At 43.4% G+C, this 21,112-nt stretch overlaps 1 protein-coding gene across 9 annotated transcripts in view; it reads left to right on the forward strand.

Moving 5' to 3' along the window:
* Positions 1-5,196: 5,196 nt before the first annotated feature.
* The window catches only part of ALDH18A1 (aldehyde dehydrogenase 18 family member A1), a 49,463-nt gene continuing 33,547 nt past the window's right edge, over positions 5,197-21,112 (forward strand). For 3 of the 9 annotated variants that reach the window (XR_002524564.2, XM_009215047.3, XM_003904040.4), the window contains exons 1-3: positions 5,197-5,593; positions 8,745-8,860; positions 18,704-18,918. Coding sequence is in view for 5 of the 9 variants with exons in the window: in XM_009215047.3 (XP_009213311.1) it covers positions 8,773-8,860; positions 18,704-18,918 (303 nt within the window). In the remaining 4 variants the exon portion in view is untranslated. Of the gene's footprint in view, positions 5,754-8,744; positions 8,861-18,703; positions 18,919-21,112 lie in introns of all 9 variants that reach the window. The other 6 variants (XM_017944155.2, XM_009215048.3, XM_021944039.2 and 3 more) reach the window with 6 other exon arrangements.

Below are 21,112 nucleotides of genomic sequence, written 5' to 3' on the forward strand. Positions count from 1 at the left end.
ATCTACTTGTTTGAAACTTTAAATCCATTTTACAAAGAATTGAATCTAAAGAATAGAATGTACTAGAACAACTTCAGTGAAACTCTGGAATGTGGAATTGTAAGGTGCAGCTCCTCAGTGACCTAACAATTTAGTGGGGGGAGATTGACATGTAACACAGGAGACTACATTTGTTCACAAAAGCAATCAGTGTGGCCTAGACTAGTGAGGGGCAGTTTGGAACTAACGTGGCAGGATGTAGGGGACTGGGAGAGTGAGTGGGAGGGAGGTGATCCCAGGAGCCTAGAGCAACCCTCATGAAGACCCAGGGTTTTTCATGGGCAGGAGGGTTCGGGGCCTGAAGTGACTACTTTAGTAGAAACACTGAATGGGCCAAACAGCCAAGATAAGCATGATGGCAGCTCCTTTTGTGGGGACTTGAAAGACAGACAGACAGAACTGGGAGATAGTTTGGTTTTCTTCACAGCATATTAATGCTCTGAAATTAAAACTGCCTTTTAATAAAGTATATGCTTAGTTATAATCCTGCTTCATGAGAAGAAAACGCTCATTTGTAAACATCATCTCTATCATTTTGCCCTTTTCCAAAGCACTTGGAAAGTAACCAGTTTCCCTGAAAGAAAAAGCAAAGTTTTGAGCAGTTGTTATTAAATTAGAGGAAGTGCTTCTGTACAAGGGGAAGTCGGCAGCTGGGAAGCTGATAGCACAGATCCCACTATAGTCCATTTCATAGACATTTCATTCAGTAACCCTGCCTCCGAGGAGACCTGTAGTAAAACTGACCACAAAGCTAATAGAGTATTTAAGTTTTCCAGGTTTGGGCTTCTTAAAGGAAAATAATACGTGACAATTCATCCTCATCTATGAGGTAGCAGACATCCAGTGCACTGCTGACAGACTACCTGCCGCTTTCAGAATCTGGTCCCTCTTGGTCCATGATTCAGATCCTTAGCCTCATGCTGAAGTGCTATGAGACCATTCTGTGCCTTTAAACAAAGTATATGTCAAATATAATTCACATACCATAAAATTAATCCTCTTAACGTGTACAATTCACTGGTTTTAAATGTATTCACAGAGTTACACAACCATCACCAGAACATTTGTAGTCCCAGCTATTTGTGAGGTGGAAGCAGGAAGATCGCTTGAGCCCAGGAGGTTGAGGCTGCAGTGAGCCATGATCATGCCACTGCACTCCAGCCTGGGTAACAGAGTGAGACCCTGTCTCAAAGAAATAAACAAAACAAACAAAAAACTCAACTTCTTGTATATTGTATGTAACACTCCATATTTATGAGTAACTTCCCTTTTTTATCATTGTATTTGTTCAGTATTCTGGGTCTTTTAAAGCAATGGTTCCCAAAGGTTAGTCACAAAGTAATCTTCTAGGGTGCTTTATAAAAATACTGATTCCTGGGCCCTACCCCTAGAGATGCTGAATCCCTGGTGGAAGAGGCAGTTCTGGGAAGTGAGGACTCCAAGATCAGTATTTTGTCAAGTTTTTTAGGTGCTTCTCATGTGCAGCTTGGTTTGTGAAACTGTGGAATGCTGCATAGTGTGGCTCAAACTGGTTTCATTTAGGGTCCCATCATTGCCAACTCCTGAATATGGCCACCATTTCTCAGAATTCCAACTGCTCAGAGCTTTGCTTAAGGAGGGGAGGAGACAGCCTCCATCTTTCCATTACATGCATGACTGGACCAAGAATGGAGTCCTGAACCAGTCTAGACCAGTACAATTTTCTCTCACAGGAACTTGGAATTTAGACCAAGACTTGAAATGGGTCATGAGTGGGCACTAACTGGAAAGACTTTTTAGAGCTAAGGAAGCCATTTTCCACCAAATATTCACTAATGGAGACTCTATCTTAAAGGAAAAGTGGAGAAAAGGAAACAGATGGGCAAAGAAAAGTGTTAGCAAAAGACTTAGAGATGGAGAACCATCTTAAGTTTCTTGTCCCTGCCCCTTGTGAGACCCAATTTGACTTTCTGCCTTTGGAGACTATAAGTTACTCCTTCTAGTAAATTGTCCTGTTCGAATGAGTGTCTGTTTTTATAATTAAATAACTTGAGATTAAGGTAATTTAAGCCTAAAATAATTTAGATGGCATCTAAAGAAGCACTTCTCAATCCTGCCTTCTTATAGACCAATACTAAATGTCCCACTTCCTGTGTGACTGTCTGCTCATATCCAGCCTTATTTCTAATTGCTGAGACAAAAATTAAATCTCTCCAGTCAAAAAAAGAGTCAGTCTTTTTATCATACACAGGAAAAATATCATAGCTGAATTACTTCCTTGACTTCTATGGAGGGAAAAACTAGCTCATATGTCTGAAATTTAATTTTTCCTAATCCATAGTTACATATTCCACTCCTTTCTCTTTATTGATGGAATAGAATATCAGTAGTAAAATAGTAATAAAAATAAGAGCAATAAATAAAATAGAAAATGTCTGTACAATGTTAAAGGATGTTCATTTTTTATACTCTTCACAACCCTATGGGATAGACAAGGATGGTGTCATTAGCCCTATTTCTTATTTGAGAAAACTAAACCAAAGTAGTTACTTTTATTTATTTATCAAATATCTATTGAATATTTCTTATGTTCCATGAATATACTTCCCTGTTCTCAGGAGCCTATCTTTTAGCAGGGAAGGCAGACAAGCTATTACCATAAGGTAATCTGTGAGTTAAGAACCATAACAGGCCTTCTAAAGTGAAGGCCCCTGTACCCACAGTCACCTAATTCATTCTAAGTACATGATGAGAACCTTAAAACAAAAGATGAGATACCAGATATAACTTATTTGAGGGAAATTTAATTTCTTTTGTTTTTTCTACCCTACTGCAAATCCAAAATGCTCCACATTTAACACATTTCGTATTCTCATTCATCACCCAAAAGAACTGTTGTTCCCGATTCACAGTTCCACGTGGCTGGGGAGGCCTCAGGAAACTTACAATCATGGTGGAAGGGGAAGAAGCACGTCTTACATGGTGGCAGGCATGAGACAGCAAACCAGTAAAGGATGAAGAGTTCCTTATAAAACCATCAGATCTCATGAGAACTCACCTCATAGATTTCCTGATTCATGGTATTGCAGCATCATCAGATTCGCAAGCACTGCTCTTCTCTCACTCCCCCACTTTCAATAAGTACTGTCAGCTCTCCCTCCTTTTTGTCCCCCATTCCACTGCTGAAGCGTTTTTTTGGGCCACCATTTCTTACCTGGGCCTTTGCAATAGGATAATCAACATGCCAGCTCTAGGCTCTTTACTCATTTCTGGCACAAAAATCTGGTCATACCTTTCCAGCACTTAAAAAGTCATGTCTCCGTTTTTGAGGATTATAAAATTCAAAATCTTTAGCATAGCACAAAAAACGCTTTGTAAGGTAGGATCCCAGTCAGACCCCTCTCCTGTCATGTCCTACTGCAAGTAGCCTCTGTTCACAGGGTGTCTCACACCTCTGCATATATCATTCCCTTATTCCCTCTTTGTCATATGATCCTGTACTCCTCTCCTCTTTTAGGTAAACCCCTTACTTCTAGCGCTTCAAAGCACAATTTGAATATCAACTCTTTTTAAAGCCACGTATTAGTCTGTTTTCACACTGTTATAAAGACATACCCAAGACTGAGTAATTTATTAAAAAAAGAGGTTTACTTGATTCACAGTTCCACGTGGCTGGGGAGGTCTTAGGAAACTTATAGTCATGGTGGAAGGAGAAGAGGCATGTCTTACATGGTGGCAGGCATGAAAGAGCAAACAAGTGAAGGGGGAAGAGTCCCTTATAAAACCATCAGATCTCATGAGAACTCACTATCACGAGAACAGCATGGGGGAAACAGCCCCCATGATCCAATCACCTCCCATCAGGTCCCACCATCCACAGGTGGGGATTATGGGGATTACAATTCAAGGTGAGATTTGGGTGGGGACACAAAGTCAAACCATTTCAGCCATCCCTGAATGTCTGGCCATCCCATTCTTTAGTATTTATCACATGGTATTATAATTATTTGCTCATACATCTCTCTCTTTCATAAGGCTGTGGACTCAACTATGTCTTCTTCCACACCCAGGGAGTGCTTGGTACATTAACTAGCTGTCTCAGTCCATTTTGTGCTGCTAAAATACAATAACACAGACTGGATAATTTTTAAATAATAGAAATTTATTTCTCACAGTTCTAGAGGCTAGGAAGTTCAAGATCAAGGTGCCAGCATCTGATGAGGGTTTTCTTGCTGTATCCTCACATGGTGGAAGGGCAGAAGAGCAGCAGAGGACACCCACCCCCACAAAGCTTTTGATAGCAGCATTAATCTATTCATGAGGGTCACTATCTTCATTAAAGGTGAGCACTCTTGACCCAAATGCCTCCCATTAGGCCCCACCTCCCAATAGTCTTGCATGGGAATTAAGTTTCAAACATATGAATTTTGGGGGACATATTCAGACCATAGCAGTAGCCAGTGTTTAATGAACAAGAAAATGAATAAACTTAGCAGTGTTATCAGGGACGACAGAAGGGCAAGATGCGTTTCCGTGCCCAACCTCCTATCAAGTGCTGCCCTCCCACCACCCAGCACTATGTGCCTATGCAGGAATGTGTCCTTTGAGCAAAACACAGCAAGGAAAGAGGGAGAAAAATCTCTGTTTTCACTTTTTTTTCTTTTTCTTTTTAAGAGATGGGGTCTTGCTGTGTTGTCCAGGCTGGATTTGAACTCCTGGGCTCAGGTGGTTTTCCTGCCTCCACCTACAAGTAGCTGGGAGTACAGGCACACACCACTGCGCTGGCAGGTTTTTGTGGTCTCTCTTGGTCCCTCTTTAAAGGTGAGTCTGCATTCACCTTTGGAATAGTTCTAGTTGTCAGAGATTGAATATCCTATTTTAAAATGCAATATTCTTACAACTGCCTTTGATGAAAGAGAGTTGAGATGGGACCACTGGGGAAATCTCCAGATGACTAGGGGGCAAGCAATTTGATTGCAGTGTCAAAATGCTTCCATTTAAGGAGCCAAAGTTTGCAAATGTGTGTAAACTGATCCAATCTATTCCCAGCATGTGCCTGGAGTAACTAACGTAAGTAAGTTGATCCAACCTATTTCCGAGGTGTGTCCGGCATATATGGTTAACACTGACAAACACACCTTATGAAATCTACCAGCAGCTGAGGATGCCAGGCACCTCTTCTACCTCCCTGGAAGGCCCGCTGGGGCGGCATTTGGAAGCTGTCTTCGCCCCTGTCCCCGGCCCATGTCCCCTCCCAGGACGTGGGCGTTCCCCCGAACTCGAGTCCCGCCTCCTCCAGCTAGCCGGGGCCTAGTGGGCGGGCCAGCCACGTGGACCGCGGGCCTGATTCTCGAAAGGTGCCTACGCCGTTGCCGCGCCGCAGCTCCAGGGCAGGCCCTCGCCCGACGTCAACAGCGTAGGCCCGGCTGCCCAGGTTTACTTTTACGCCACTGACGTAACGTCATCGTGCGGGACGTGGACGGAAGAAAAAAGAGAGCGAGCGAGCGCCGGAATCAGCCCGGCGTGGAGTGCGGACCCCTGGCAGTGCCCGGCGGCTGCGGCGGTGGTGAGGCAGGTACGCTGCGAGCGGCGGGGACGGCTAGGCGCCCTAGTCTCTGCGGAAGCTGATGCGCGTCCAGGCTCAAGCGCAAGGGGCGTGAGCGTCGGGCCGCTGGTCACAGAGGAGCGGGGGCGCGGCCGGAGCAGGTGCCGGGGCCCAGGGATCTGGCCCGCGGGTAGGTGTGGGCCTTGGCCGAGGGATGCGGCTGCACCGGGCCGCCCAGGGCGCGCTGCAAAACCCCGGCGCGCTCCCATATGCCGGTGCGCGGCGGCCCCGGGATCTACGGATGGCTTCGGGCCCCTGACCTTCCCGGCCTCCCCTGGGTACACCATGTGAGGAACTGGGCCAAGTGGAGACTTCAGGCCTCCGCGGGCCCCTTCTCGATCGGAGAGTCCGGAGCCTGCACTGGTGGTGGCGGTGGTGGCGGTGGTGGCAGCGCCGGGATGCCGCGGGTTTTAGCTGGCCACACGCCGACTCTCGGGCCTGGGTCTCTAGTTCCCCGCGGCCCTCCGGGCGTTCGTGATCCCCTCCTCAAAGCCAGACTCCCTTTCCAGTATGGCATTCTGTGTATGCTGGGGCCTTCCTGTTACAGCAGGGCGCACCCAGATACCCCACCTCATCCCTTCCCCCGTCATTGTCCCCTGCCCTCTGAGGTGGTGAGGCCCAGCGGATCTTTGTATTTAAGTGGTGAGCCATATACCGAGCATGTGTTTGTGGATGAACTGTGTTGGGACTGAAGTTCACTTCTCTGTTCAAATCGGTTAGATAAGGGCTTTCTGTTTAGTCTGTAAAGAGATACTTGAGAAATGTCTTGAGTCAGAACTTGAAAACTTTTTTCAACTGATGATACGGAGTCTAAACACACACAGAGAGTCTAGACGCAGTCACACGAATCTAGATATGAGTCTAGACAGACACACACACACTCTTTGCTCCTTGGGATCAACTGTGTGCTTCTCGAGGGCGTAATACACTCTGGCAAAGTGAGCTATCCATTACAGTGACAGAGTAGATGTAACCTCCGAGGTCAGTCAGAGGTAGTGGTACACGGAAGAGGCCAGGAGGCTTAGTTTCTGTGTCAGTCTTCAACCTCTAATTCAGTGACGGTAAGTGTTCAGAGCTTTCAATCACTCTTGGGTAACAGAGAGGTACACAGTCAGTCAATATATGTGTGTGATTGTATCTAACAGTGAATATTCGTTGAATTCTTTGTTCCTGTGATGGGTCTTGAAGGAAATTAAGGAGAAAATAATCGTAAGGCATCATTAGTGCCTAAAAGACAAAAAGAGGAAAACTGACATTTACTGACCATCTGTTGTACCCAAGCATTTTCCACGCATTATCTCATTTAATTCTCGCTATAATTCCATGAGGTCCTTAGTGTTAGTATCCCTGATTTATAAGTGAGGAAACAGAGGCTTAGGAAAATTAGGTAGCTCTCCACGAGACACACACACAGATAGCAAGTGCAGAGCACGAACCCAAGTCTGACCAATTTCAAAGGCCTTGTTCCTCATCGTTTTTGCCATATTGTCAATGGAAAGTTTGTAATCCAGATGGGAAAAGCAGTAGTCACGGGCTACTTAAAATCTAACCTATGGAATATATATCCAGCTGTGAAGACTAGAGTTGCTGGGGAAGGTTTCTTAGGGAGGTGGAACTGGAATTTGATTGTTCTACCCTTTGGCTCTTCTATAGTTATTTTGGAGAATTCACATGTAAATAATTGTTTAGCAGCCATTATTGAAGGAATTTATATAAGCAGCAAACATAGATCATGTGCCAAAATCATACTTCAGTGTTATGAAAAAACTGAAATAACAAAGATCAATTAATACTTTGTTGCCTACTAGATGCCATATGTTTTAGAACAGCTGTATCCTTCCATTCTCTGTCTTATTTCGGTGCCTTGTGCAGTATAAATTGTAAAGCAATAACACCATGCCTTATTTTTCTTCACTATGGGGCTAAATGCTAGTCTTCTGAGGCACATTTAAGAGGGCTGGGATATATTCACCAATCCATAGAACAAAAGTTAAAAGGAGGCCCACAAACAAAGAAACTGAAGTGTTCTTCTTGTGTAAACAGCAGTGTCTCTGTAGCATAAAAAGAGCCACAATATTGGGAGGCCGAGGCAGGTGGATCTTGAGGTCAGGATATTGAGACCATCCTGGTCAACGTGGTGAAACCCCAACTCTACTAAAATACAAAAAATTTGCCACGTGTGGTGGCGCACCGTGCCTGCAGTCCCACCTACTTGGGAGGCTGAGGCAGGGGAATCTCTTGAACCCGGGAGGCAGAGGTTGCAGTGAGCCAAGGTTGTTCCACTGCACTCCAGCCTGGCGACAGAACAAGACTCTGTCTTCAACAAACAAAAAAGAGCTACAATAATGAATGGCTTGTTCTCCCTGTACATATAGGAAGGAGTCCCCTACTTTTTTGTGAAATAAACTATTCTTTGTCTAAAGTCTCAAATTTGACCCAGGGTGAGGAAATGCCCATAACTGCCTCATATTCTCAACCGAGATCTCTAGCCATGTTCTCATCCTCCACAGGATTAAGATGTTAGCCAGTTGCAGACATTGCCACTGCTTTCCAGGGGTGCAAGAGTTACTTTATAATCCTGGGGCATCAGGAAGAAAAACATGGCAGCAGCCTCTGCCCTTTCCTCTTGCTTCTCATGGTTGGCTGGCAAGGATCAGGCTGACATTTCAAATAGGTGCGTTTCCCAGTTCTGTTGGGAGGTGTTAGCAGAAAGGTGGACATGGTTGTTTTAGGATGTTGGATCTGTTACAGGAATTATATGAAGATTTAGTATTAATACATAAGCATTGCACCTGAAAGATTTTTTTTTTTAATTTGGAAGATACCAAAAACAACAGATATTTTTTGTGTCGCAAAATATTCCTAACCCTGCATTATTATTTGCTTACATAAAAACTAAGATGGTCCTAGGAAAGAAAGGGCTAGGGTTGAGACCTAGAAAAGAGCCACTTACTCTTTCTCTCTTTTCTGTAATATAGAGGAGGTGGGAGTTTCCCTAATACAGAAGAGTTTAGAACAGGAGAGTCAGATTTTTACTCTGAGAGTAAGGGGAAGTAGAGGGAAATGAAATGAATTCTCCAGTATTTTTCATTACTCACTTTTTAAAAAATGTATTCTGCAGATACTTTGGTCAGTGACCACATCGCAACATGTTGAGTCAAGTTTACCGCTGTGGGTTCCAGCCGTTCAACCAACATCTCCTGCCCTGGGTCCAGTGTACAACCGTCTCCAGATCTCGTATGTACCATAGATAACTTATGAGTATGTGGGAAGTTTGATAGTCAAAGTGTGTTTCAACAAGGTTTTCAAAGAGAAAAAAAAGTGTGTGTTTGTTTGTTTGGAGACAGGGTCTCATTTTGTCACCCAGGCTGGAGTGCAGTGGCACAAACAGCTCAGCGGAGCCCAGACCTCTTGGACTCAAGCAATCCTCCTGCCTCAGCCCACCAAGTACTTGGGACTACAGGCACACACCACCACACTGACTCTAACTTTTTTATTTTTTGTCAAGATGGGATTTTGCTGTGTTGCCCAGGCTGGTCTTGAACTCTTGAGATCAAACAGTCTGCCCGCCTTGGTCTCCCAACGTGCTGGGATTACAGGCGTGAGCCATCATGCCCAGCCAAGAAAATAGGTTTAAAAGAGAAAAAAAAAAAAAGATGTAATTTGGCAGAATTGGACAAAATTCTACCAAATAAGGAGGCAAAGAGGTAGCCTCCTGGTGAAATGTTCTCAGTGTTTGTGTCAATAAAGTGTTTCCTGTATTTATTACCCCCAAAATAAATTTTTACATGCTTTTTTTTTTTTGGAATCTCGCTCTGTCACCCAGGCTGGAGTGCAGTGGCGTAATCTTGGCTCACTGCAACCTCTGCCTCCCAGGTTCAAGCGATTCTCCTGCCTCAGCCTCCCAATTAGCTGGGATTACAGGTGTGCATCACCATGCCCAGCTAATTTTTGTATTTTTAGTAGAAACGGGGTTTTGCCATGTTGGCCAGGCTGGTCTCAAACTCCTGACCTCAGTGATCCACCCGCCATGGCGTCCCTCCTGAAGTGCTGGGATTACACTTTAGCCACCGTGCCCGACCCCATGCTATTTTTGTTCATTACTTTTTTTGTAATTAAGTTTTAGATTTTGAGCTAATTATAAATTCACTTGCAGTTTTAAGAAATAGTACAAAGAGGTCCCTTATACCCTTTACCCAATTTCACCTAGTATCTCAACCAGGGTATTGACATTGATACGATCAAGATACAGAACATTTCAATCACCACAGGATTTTTTATTTCTCTTTAACAGCCACTGTCCTCTTTCCTATTACTAACCTCCGGCCAACATTAATCTGGTCTACATTTTTATAATTTTGTCATTATAAGAATGTTATATAAATGGAATCATCCAGTATGTGACCTTTTGGGATTCTGTTTTCTTTAGTATAATTCTCTGGAGAGTCATTCAAGTTGCTGTGTGTATCAGTTAGTTCCTTTATATTACTGAGTAGTATTTAATGCTATGAGTGTATCACAGTTACTGTAACCATTCAGCCATTAAAGGTCATCTGGGTTGCTCTCATTTTTTGGCAGTTATAAATAAGGCTGGTATGAACATTCATGTACAGGATTTTGTGTGAACATAATTTCATTTCTCTGGGATAAATGCCTAAGAGTGTAGTTGTTGGGTCAGATTGTAGCTGCATGTTTAGTTTTTTATATAGTTTGAATGTGTGTCTCTACCAAATCTCATATTGAATTGTAATCCCCAGTGTTGGAGGTGGGGCCTGTGGGAGGTGTTTGAGTCATGGGGGTGAATCCCTTATGCCTTGGTGCTGTCCTCGAGATAGTGAGTGACTTCTCACAAGATCTGGTTAAGTGTGTGGCACCACCCCCTCACTCTCTCTTCTTGCTCTCTCTCTCACCGTTGGAGATGCGTGCTTCCCCTTTGCCTTCAGCCATGATTATAAGCTTCCTGAGGCCTCACCAGAAGCTGAGCAGATGCCAGCACCATGCTTCCTGTACAGCCCACAGAACTATGAGCCAATTAAACCTCTTTTCTTTATAAATTACCTAGCCTCAGGTATTTCTTTACAGCAATGCAAGAATGACCTAACACAGTTTTATAAGAAACTGTCAAACTGTCTTTGCAGAGTGGCAGTACCATTGTACATTCCTACTAGCATTGTATGAGTGATTCACTTTCTCTACATCTTTACCATCATTTGATGTGGTCACTCTTTTTTATTTTAGCCATTTTGATAGGTATGTAGTGATATCACATTGTGGCTTTAATGTGCCTTTCCCTAATAGCTAATGATATTGAACATCTTTTCATGTGTTTATATCCTCTTCAGTGAAATGTTAGTTCATGTCTTTAGCTCAGTTTTTGTTTTGTTTTTTTTTGTTTTTGTTTTTTGAGATGGAGTCTTGCTGTGTCACCCAGGCTGGAGTGTAGTGGCGCGATCTCAGCTCACTGCAACCTCCGCCTCCCAGGTCAAGCGATTCTCTTGCCTCAGCCTCCTGAGTACCTGGGATTACAGGTGCCCACCACCATGCCCAGCTAATTTTTGTATTTTTAGTAGAAACAGGGTTTCACCATGTTGGCCAGGCTGGTGTCAAACTCCTGACCTCAAGTGATCCCCCCACCTCAGCCTCCCAAAGTCCTGGGATTATAAGCATGAGCCTCCACACCTGGCCTTTAGCTCAGTTTGAATTGGAAAGTTGTTTTTTGCTTGTTTGTTTGTTTTTTAACTATTGAATTTTGAGAATTCTCTATATCTTCCTGTCTTAGTCCATTTTTATTGCTATAAAGGAATATCTGAGGCTATAAAGTAAAGAGGTTTATTTGTCATGGTTCTGCAGGCTGTACAAAAAGCATGGCACCAATAACTGCATTGGGTAAGTGCCTCAGGCTGCTTCTACTCTTGGCAGAAGATGAAGGGGAGCTGGTGTGTGCAAAATCAGATGGCCAGAGAGGAAGCAAGAGAGAGAAAAGAAAGAACCAGGCCCTTTTTAACAAGCATTTCTTATGGGAACTAAGAGTGAGGACTCATGCATTCCCTCTGAGAATGGCACCAGGCTGTTCATCAGGGATCTGCCCCTGTGATTCAAACACTTCCCACCAGGCCCCACCTCCAACACTTGGGATCATATTTCAACCTGAGACTTGGTAGGGCCATACCGTATGCAAACCATAGCACTTCCAGGTATTAGTCCTTTGTTGGATAGGTGGTTTGCACATATTTTCTCTCAGTCTCATTGATTGTCATTTTATTCTTTTAACAGGGTCTTTCATATAGGAAAAGTTTTTCTTTTGACGACGTCAAATTTATCAGCTTTTCTTTTTATGGATTATACTTTTGGGGTGGTCAAGTCTAAGAACTCTTTGTATAACCCTAGATTTTGAAGATTTTCTCCTATTTTTTTCCTAAAAGTTCGATAGTTTTGTATTTTACACTTAAATCCATGATCCATTTTTTTTGTTGTTATTTTCTTGAGAAAGGATCTTGCTCTGTTGTTACCCAGGGCTGCAGCATAGTGGCACGATCAAGGCTCAACCTCCAGGGCTCAAGTGATCCTCCTACGTCAGCCTCCCAGGTAGCTAGGACTACAGGTGTATACTACCACACCTGGCTAATTTTTTTCTTTGTTTTTTTTTTATTTTTTATTTTATTTTTTTGAGACAGGTTGTTGCTCTGTCAACCAGGCTGGAGAGCAGTGGTGCAGTCGTTACTCACTGCAGCCACAACGTCCCAAGCTCAAGCGATTCTCCTGCCTCAGCCTCCCAAGTAGCTGGGACTATAGGCATGCACCACCACATCCAGCTAATTTTTATATTTTTTGTTGAGACAGGGTTTTGCCATGTTGCCCAGTCTTGGCACATTTAATTTTTTAAAAAATTTTTTATAGAAATGGAGTCTATGTTGCTCTGGCTGGTCTCGAACTTCTGGTCTCAAAAGATCCTCCTACCTTTACCTCCCAAAGTGCAGGAATTACAGGTGTGAGCCACTGCACCCAGCTTTGTGATCCATTTTGAGTTAATTTTTGTACAAGGTGTGAGGTGTAGGTCAATGTTCATCTTTCAACTTTTAATACCAGTTGTTCCAACATCATTTGTTGAAAGGCTGTTTATGATGTTTTGAGTTGGCTAGCTCCTCGATATCACCTAAATCTTATCAGTAGTCCATTTCCAGGTTTCATTGCAAGATGACTTGCCAATCAACTCATCAGGCTTATCATTAGACAGAAAAATCTCTTTCCTATTCATGTAGAGTATAAGGGCTAAAAGTTCAGGATTTGGAACCAGGTCCTGGGTTTTTAAAACTAGCCCTTCTCCTTATTAAGTAACTTAGTAGCTTAAAACAACTGTCTGTTTAGGTCACAATTCTGTGGGATGGTATTTTGGACTGGGCTCAGCTGCACAGTGGTTCTGTGTCTGTGTCTGTGTCAGGTCTCAGATTGACTTAGGGCTGATTGTTGGGGATGAAGGGGCCTCTGCTGGGATGACACATCACCTATGTTCCGTGTGGCTTCTCATCCTTCAGCAAGCTGTTCGTGGCTTCTTTGCGTGATGCTTGCAGGGTTCCCAAGAAGGGCAAGCATGGTAGCTGCAAGTCCTCTTGAGATGTAAACTCAGAATTTATATACTGTTCCTTCTGCCACATTGTTTTGGTCAAAGCAAGTTACAGGGCCAGCCCAAATTTAAGAAGTTTGGAAAATTGACTCACCTGTTAATGGAGAAGCTGCAAAAGGATTGTGGCCATTTTTGTAATCTGGCAACACTGGTAAATCACTCAGTTACTCTGAGCATCGGTTTCCTTATTTATAAAATGGATAACAACAATAAGGAACTCATAATAATACCTAACTTATGAGGCTTAATTCATGAGAATTCAGTGAGATGATGATGATGGTGATGACGACGACAATGATGATGAAGGTAGAGTATGGAAAAGCTCAAACTATTTTTCCTCTGCTCTCACTCCATGACAACGAGCAACACAGAAGACTTCTGTGACCAAATGTGTGGGGGTTGCAGTGGACATCAGTTGGGTATCCTCCAGTTCAATTCTGACACTACCTCCCTGAGGACAGCCCACAGGTTGAGGGCTCAGTCCCATAAGATCATCCCCACCTTCCTACCAGTCCTAAGTCCAGGCCTCTGGAACTGCTGACTGACCAGCTTCAAGCTGGGGTTCCCACAGTCCCCTCTTTGGGCTTGGTTGATTTGCTAGAATCATGCAGAGAACACAGGGAAACACTGAGATTTACCAGTTTATTACAAAGGATGCAGATGAAGAGATACGTAGGGTGAGGTATGGGGTAAGAGGCATAGATCTTCCATGCCCATCCCGGGCATGCCACTCTCCAGGAACCTCCACATGTTCAGCTGTCTGGAAGCTCTCCAAACTTGTCCCCTTGGAACTCTTATGGAGACTTACTGGGGTAGGCATGATTAAAGCATGGACAACTGTGTTGAAATGTGATTGAACAAAAAGGATGTGACCTAATACTAATAGACTGAGTGGGGTAACCCAGCGAGCCCTGTCTGTTCAGATTTTATCTTGGTCTTTCTGTGCAATATTTCTTCCTCCAAGGTATGGGGCAGGACCGTCTCTGGATTGAGAGTCTTACAACCCACAATCAAATTAGAGTCCTGCCTTGAGCAGGTGAAAGGAGTTCAGGAGAAGATCAGAGAGAGATTCTGTTTCCTTACACCAACATTATAACGAAAGACTGTAAAAAGCACTATTAGAGTTAGAAGCCAGGAACCATGGATATATATGCCATGTCACAATAAGTAATACTTTTTTCATAGTACCAGCTAATATTCATTGAGTATTTATTTTGTGCCAATCTCTGTTCGTGCATAAACTTGTTTTGTCCCCCATACGAACCTTATGAGATAGTTAGGGAGACAGCAAGTAAGTGAAGGGGTTGAGATTCCACTCAGGCAGTCTGGCTCCAGAGCCAACGCTTATCCCTTTTACTCCTGTAGAAGGTGTGTGAATACTTAGTACAACTCCTGGTACGTGGTAAGTGTTCACTTCAGTATTTTTATTATTGATACTTATCCTCATTAGGCTCATTCGCAGAAGGAGGCACTTTCTAATTGTTTCCCTAGGTTTTTGGATTTGGGGATTTGGATTTTTCTGGAATGGAGCTCTTTCACTGATCATGATAAGCAGAATAGCAGGGGGAAAAAATAGGAAAAGAAAGGCAAAATGAGAAAGCTTATGGAGACAAACAGAGAAGGCAATGGAAGGCCAGAAAGAAAAAGAGAAGTCATGTCAGGGTCCCTTCTTGCTGAGGCCTGGAACACAGCCTCATTGGTTGCTGGGCATAAGGACTCTCATGCTGAAGAAGTAAAGGGTTCTCCTCCTTAAGGGTAATAAGAGTATAATCTGTGGCCCTTAAGAAGAACATGGACAACCCCTCCCATCCCCCACCACGCCACACCTGTACACACATACACCTCACTATGCCCTCTTACCTACTAGGAGGGGACAGATTTTCTTTGAAACTTAGAGCCTAAAAGTTCCTTAGAAGATGGGAAACAATTACTTCTCTAGAAACCTTGAATTTTCCTAGCTAATCAAGGCCTTCTCCGTTTTCAGTATGGACCCTAACAAGTGTAATACACTGTAGAACATTTAAAAAATACCCCCCAAGAAATGTAGGGTCAACCTTGGAAGGTAAAAGGTGTTATTCAATAGGAAACCCAAAAAGCTCTGGGTCCCATGAAGCTCTCCTTTGTGCTAGAACCTACTGGATTTGACTGGGTCACCTGCATGAAACCTTATTAATAGTGGTGACCTCCTCTTGAACCCTAACAGGCCTTATCTACTGCTGTTACCCTATTGTCTCCAGCCAGAATGACCCTTGACTACCTGGCACTGAGCCATGCCACCCACCCTCTTCTCCTGATATAGACTGTGGGTTAGCTTCCTTCGTGCTAGCCTGGCTGCTGGATTCTGATTGGCTTCTACCATTTGATCACCATTTGATCAGCTGGACAGACACGCATGCCACTACCCATGTTCCCGAGGTACCCTCTCAGGCTGCTCCACCCATGCTCACCACCCCTTCCAGGTCGGGATAGGCCCTCCAGTGGACAGGAGAGAAAGCCAGAAAGCCTAGATCTGACAGCTATCAAAGGGATAATACATGATACTTGGCATAGCTCTGAGCTCTGCAGACAGCCACTGATGATCCCTGGTCCAAACCCTAGGGAAGTAAGCCTGTCCCTCCACCACCCTTCTCTCTATCAGATCAGTGAGACCAAACCATTATGTGTACAACTTTTAAACTTAAGACTTAGGTGTACATATTGCTTAGGATAATATTCCTGAAAACAGAGTATGGTACCTGTATTATTAATAATTAACCTAATGAAGGAAAGTAGCACTCCGCAAAACTTAGCCTCAACAACAAACCAGTCTTTTAGTCCCAGGGACTCCCGCAGCAGGAAGAGACCATACACCTGTGGATCCAGCAATGCCGTCAGAATCCCAGTTCCATCCCAGATAATGGCTTACTAAGTAGCTGTGTGCCCGGATCTAGATGCCAAGCCTATTGTGAAAAAAGATCATATTATCTTTCTTATATCTCCACAAACCTGAAACATAGTCACTTGAAAAATGGTTATTTAAGGAAAGGAAGAAATGAATCTTCACTACTTTGTTAGAAATGTTCTAAGATTTGTGTGTGAAGGACACAGGAAGGGAGGAGAACCCACAGTCGCCTTCCCATTCATGAGAATAAGCTCCTGCCTACTTTACCCACCATCAGTAGATTGTGGTTAGGGAGTGAGTTAGTGACCAGGAGAGAGTCAGAGGTCTAAAGAGGTTTTCAGAAAATTGTCATTTATAGACAGACAATATAAAGGGAAGTGATAATGGTTGGTTCAAGTGAAGGTACTTAACTCTCTAATACAGTAATAGAACAGTGGTTCAAAAGGTGGCTTGGAATGATTATTTTAGTAATTCATTTGAATACTTATGAGTTGCTTATAATGAGATATAGAAAAGTCTTTGCAGGGAATTGCTTAAAGCGTAGTCCTGCTGAGAACCTATGTTACCCACCATGTCTTGCTTCTTGCTATCAGGAAGGAACGTCTATTTGCTGTAAGTGCTCCTTCACCCCCACTGATTGACAGCATCTTCTCTCCCATGGAGACTTCACCCAGCCCATCTGCCTATGCAGTCATTCTCCTTCTATGTCAGTTACAATTATGTGCATGTAGCAGGAAACTCAAAATAATAATGGCTCAAACCGGATAGAAATGTATTTCTCTCTTTCTCCTGAAGGAAGCCTAGCAGTCCTGAAAGAAGGTAGGCAGTCCAGGGCTTCCAGAATAGCACTGTGGAATCATCAGGGATCCCTGCTCTTTCATTCTTGTTGCTTCACAGTTCCTTCCAGTTCAAAATGAGTGATTGAGCTCCAGCCTTCATACCCATGTTCCAAGCAGCAGTGGGGATGAAGGGAAGAAAGCATGTCTCTTTTAAGTTCCTAGAAATTCCACATAACATTTTCACATGTATCTTGTTAGCCAGATATCTTGTTAGTCAGATATCTTGTTGGTCACATGGTCCTGTCTATCTGAGCAAGAAAGGCTGGGAAATGTAGTCTTTAGACTGATGGCAGTATGCCTGGCCAATACTTGGGGATCTGGTAATTGTGTGAGAAAGGACGAATGGGTAATTAGTAATCAGCGAAGCAGGAGGTGTTGGGCCCATGAGAAGTGTTGAAGGGGTTCTGTGCCTGACATTCAGCTTTTACTCTTTTACTTCTGGCTTTATGCAGGTATCTCTTTGGCTTTTAATCAAGATTTTTTTCCTCGTTAGAAATCTTGTATAATTTTTTTTTGTTTGTTCATCTGTACAAATGATCTGTAATCTTGTACAGTGTTGCAAGAAAAAGAATCAAGAAAATTGGTTAGAGGCAGATGTCCATGTCCGAGGGGATAGAAAGTATCTGACTCTAACATTGCTTTTCCTTCAGAAAGCTCTTTGGTTTCTTTCATCATTGTTACAGGCATCTGAATTCATCAAAGAGAAATTGTAGATAGGCTAGTTGAGATTTTGTATTATTCATACACTTACTTTGTTCTTTACTGTCTTTGCTAATCAGGTTCTTCCTTCTTTTTTTGTTTTTTGAGAAGGAATCTCACTCTGTCACTCAGGCTGGAGTGCAGTGGCACGATCTCGGCTCACTGCAACCTCTGCCTCCCAGGTTCAAGCGATTCTCCTGCCTCAGCCACCTGAGTAGTTGAGATTATAGGTGCCCACCATCACGCTCGGCTAAGTTTTGTATTTTAGTAGAGACGGGGTTTCACTATGTTGTCCAGGCTGGTCTTGAGCTCCTGACCTCAAGTGATCCTTCTGCCTCCGCCTCCCAAGGTGCTGGGATTATAGGTGTGAGCTGCCATGCCTGGCCGGCTCTTTCCTCTTTTTATAGTAATATGGTTTCTTTAGAAACACCCATATTTTTCTGATTATGAAAGCAATGCATCTTTACTGCATAAGCTTGGAAAACCTAAGAAAGAACAAAGAAGAAAATTTAAAATTGCTTATAATCCTATCAAGAGATAAAATATTAATTTTCCATTAATTTTATCCATCTATGTGTTTATACATATATGAAATTAACATATAAGCATTTTTGTACATTATTAAAAATTCTAAAAATGTTAATCTTTTTCCCTTTATCCAACATTTACTCTACTTCTGATTTTTCTGATAATAAATAACACGGTGATGAATAGCTTTCTGATAAATCTCTTTTTTAGAGAACTTTTTTAAAGGCTTTTGATACATTTGCCAACCTGTCTTCAAGAGAGATTAATTTGTTTGTACTGTTCACCAACAGCATTTGAGTATGCCTATGACCTGCATCCTGGGTGTAAACTCCATACAATAGTAAGATAAGAATATGCTAGATAGAGCTTTTGATATACTGTACTAGTTTTACACAGTTAATAATGATAATGCTGTTTTTTGGTATCTAAACTGGTTAATACTGAGCATGTGTGTTTTTATTGAAAAACTATATTATTTCTTTTTTTCTTGCATTTGACTTTGATGGCTACAGATTGTATCCAGCCTTCAGTCATCAGACATGTTCGTTCTTGGAGCAACATCCCCTTTATCACTGTACCCCTCAGTCGTACACATGGCAAGTCCTTTGCCCACCGCGGTGAACTGAAGCATGCCAAGAGAATCGTGGTGAAGCTCGGCAGTGCTGTGGTGACCCGAGGGGATGAATGTGGCCTGGCCCTGGGGCGCTTGGCATCTATTGTTGAGCAGGTGATTGCCAAGATAGAAATTATGCTGTACTGAAATTTGGGTTTTAAGTTACTACTTCAAATTGGGTTTAAGTTGCTCATCAACTTATAAAAATAATTGTGATTTCAGTGCAATAGATTTAACCCAATGTGAAAACTGTTTCCCAACGTAGATGCCAGTGAGAGATGGCATCTTAGGGCAAGAAAAGGGGATGTTAAGGAGTAGGGGTGATTTCATGCAGTTCATGCCTCAGACTTCTTCGTGATAAAGAGCTGTTTCTGTTGGAGATTCTTAGTTCTGGCTATGCAGTAGAATCATCTCGGGCCTGGAGATGCCTGGGTTTCACATCTAGCCGTTTAATAAGTATCTCTGGGATGGGGCTGCTGTGTTTGTCTGTCTTGAGAGGATCTCACTCTGTCACCCAGGCTGGACTGTTGTGGCATGATCATGGCTCACTGCAGCCTCGACCTGTCGAGCTCAAGTGATACTCCCACCTCAGCCTCCTGAGTAGCTGCAGCTACAGGCACAAACCATTATGCCCAGCTAATTTGTGTAGTTTTTGTAGAGATGGGGGTCTCGCTATGTTGCCCAGGTTGGTTTCCAACTGCTGGGCTCAAGTGATCCTCCTGCCTTGGCCTCCCAAAGTGCTGGGCCTGCAAACTTTTTCTGCAAGAGACCAGATAGTAAATATTTTAGTTTTGTACGTTATATGTTCTGTGTCTCCACTACACAGCTCTGCAGAAGCAACCACAGACAATACATAAATGAATGAGCATGGCCGTGAGCTGATAAAATTTCATTTACAAAAACAGGCAGCATGCCAGATTTGGCCAAAAGTAAAAATCCAGACATCCCAGCATCCCACAGATAAAGCAAGAGCTCTTCTATGGCATCTGAAATTTTACACTACCCTCGTAATTAAATTTTCAGTTTTTAAAAAACAACTTTCCTGAGGCGTTAATATTGGGAAACTGCTAACCTGAAACTTGATACAATTTTTTTCTTACATTTTCTATTCTAAATAATTATCAAGCCTGAGCAACAAAGTGAGACCCTGTCTCTACAAAAATGAAATCGCTGGGCGTGGTGACTTGCACCTGTAATCTCAGCACTTTGGAAGGCTGGGGCGGGAGGATTGCTTGAGCCCAGGAGTTCAAGACCAGCCTAAGCCACATAGTGAGACCCCATCTCTACAAAAAATTTTTTAAAAATTAGCCAGGCACGGTGGCACATTCCTGTGGCCCTGGCTACTCAGGAGGCTGAGGTAGGAGGATTGCTTGAGCCTGGGAGGTTGAAGCTGCAATGAGCTATGATCACGCAACTAACTGCACTCCAGCCTTGGTGACAGAGCAAGACCCTGTCTAAAAAAGTTCTGACTTCTTGGTAGGCTGAGGCAGGGGGATTGCTTGAGCCCAGGAGCTCAAGGTTGCAGTGAACTATGATAAAGTCACTGCACTACAGCCTGGGCAACAGAGAAAAATCCTGACCTCCAGTCCCCACCCCCCCCACACACACACAAAGAAAACAACAATAATCAAACCCACCTTCTAGATTGAGTTCATCAGATAAATTTAAAAAATATTTATCAAGAGACTACATTGTGAGGGGCACTAGCTTCTCTACCCTCTCTACCTTAGAGATATAACAGTCTCTACCCTTTGGGAGCCAGAACTGGGACTCCCCAGACATTAAGGTGACTGTTCAGGACAGTAAATATCCAAATAAGTGGGCCCAAATGACAGTGAGCGATGGGTCCAGAGATGGGAAACTCAGATGAGAGTGTGGTTGTTCCTGGGGCTTCCTAGGAGAGCTGGAACTCAGCCTGGGCCTTGACAACTGATGGGATTTGTACAAACAGAGGGGAAAAGTTCCATGCTAATAAGTATCAGTGTGACATGCTCCTGCAGTTGTGCAGTCCAGTGGTTCTGGGGAATGGACAGGCTCTCAAGTGGATTCCAGATCGAGGATAGACAGGAATGAGTGTGGCATGCTGTGGGCCAGGGAGGAGACAAGCTGGAAAGTAGAGGTGGTCATCTCATTAGAAAGAATGAAAAAAAAAGTGGATCATTGCATTAGGCAGGGCTCTGAAGCCAACTGTGTGAGTTGGAGTGCAGTCTCAAAAGCAGACCGAAGATTTTGAATGGAGGAGAAACTTGATGAAAAGAGTAGGAAAAACCTGGTAAAGGTTTGCGTAGGTTACCAGCTTTGTAGGGCT

The sequence above is a fragment of the Papio anubis genome, chromosome 11, assembly GCF_008728515.1.
Source record: "Papio anubis isolate 15944 chromosome 11, Panubis1.0, whole genome shotgun sequence".
In the NCBI taxonomy this organism is placed as follows: domain Eukaryota; kingdom Metazoa; phylum Chordata; class Mammalia; order Primates; family Cercopithecidae; genus Papio; species Papio anubis.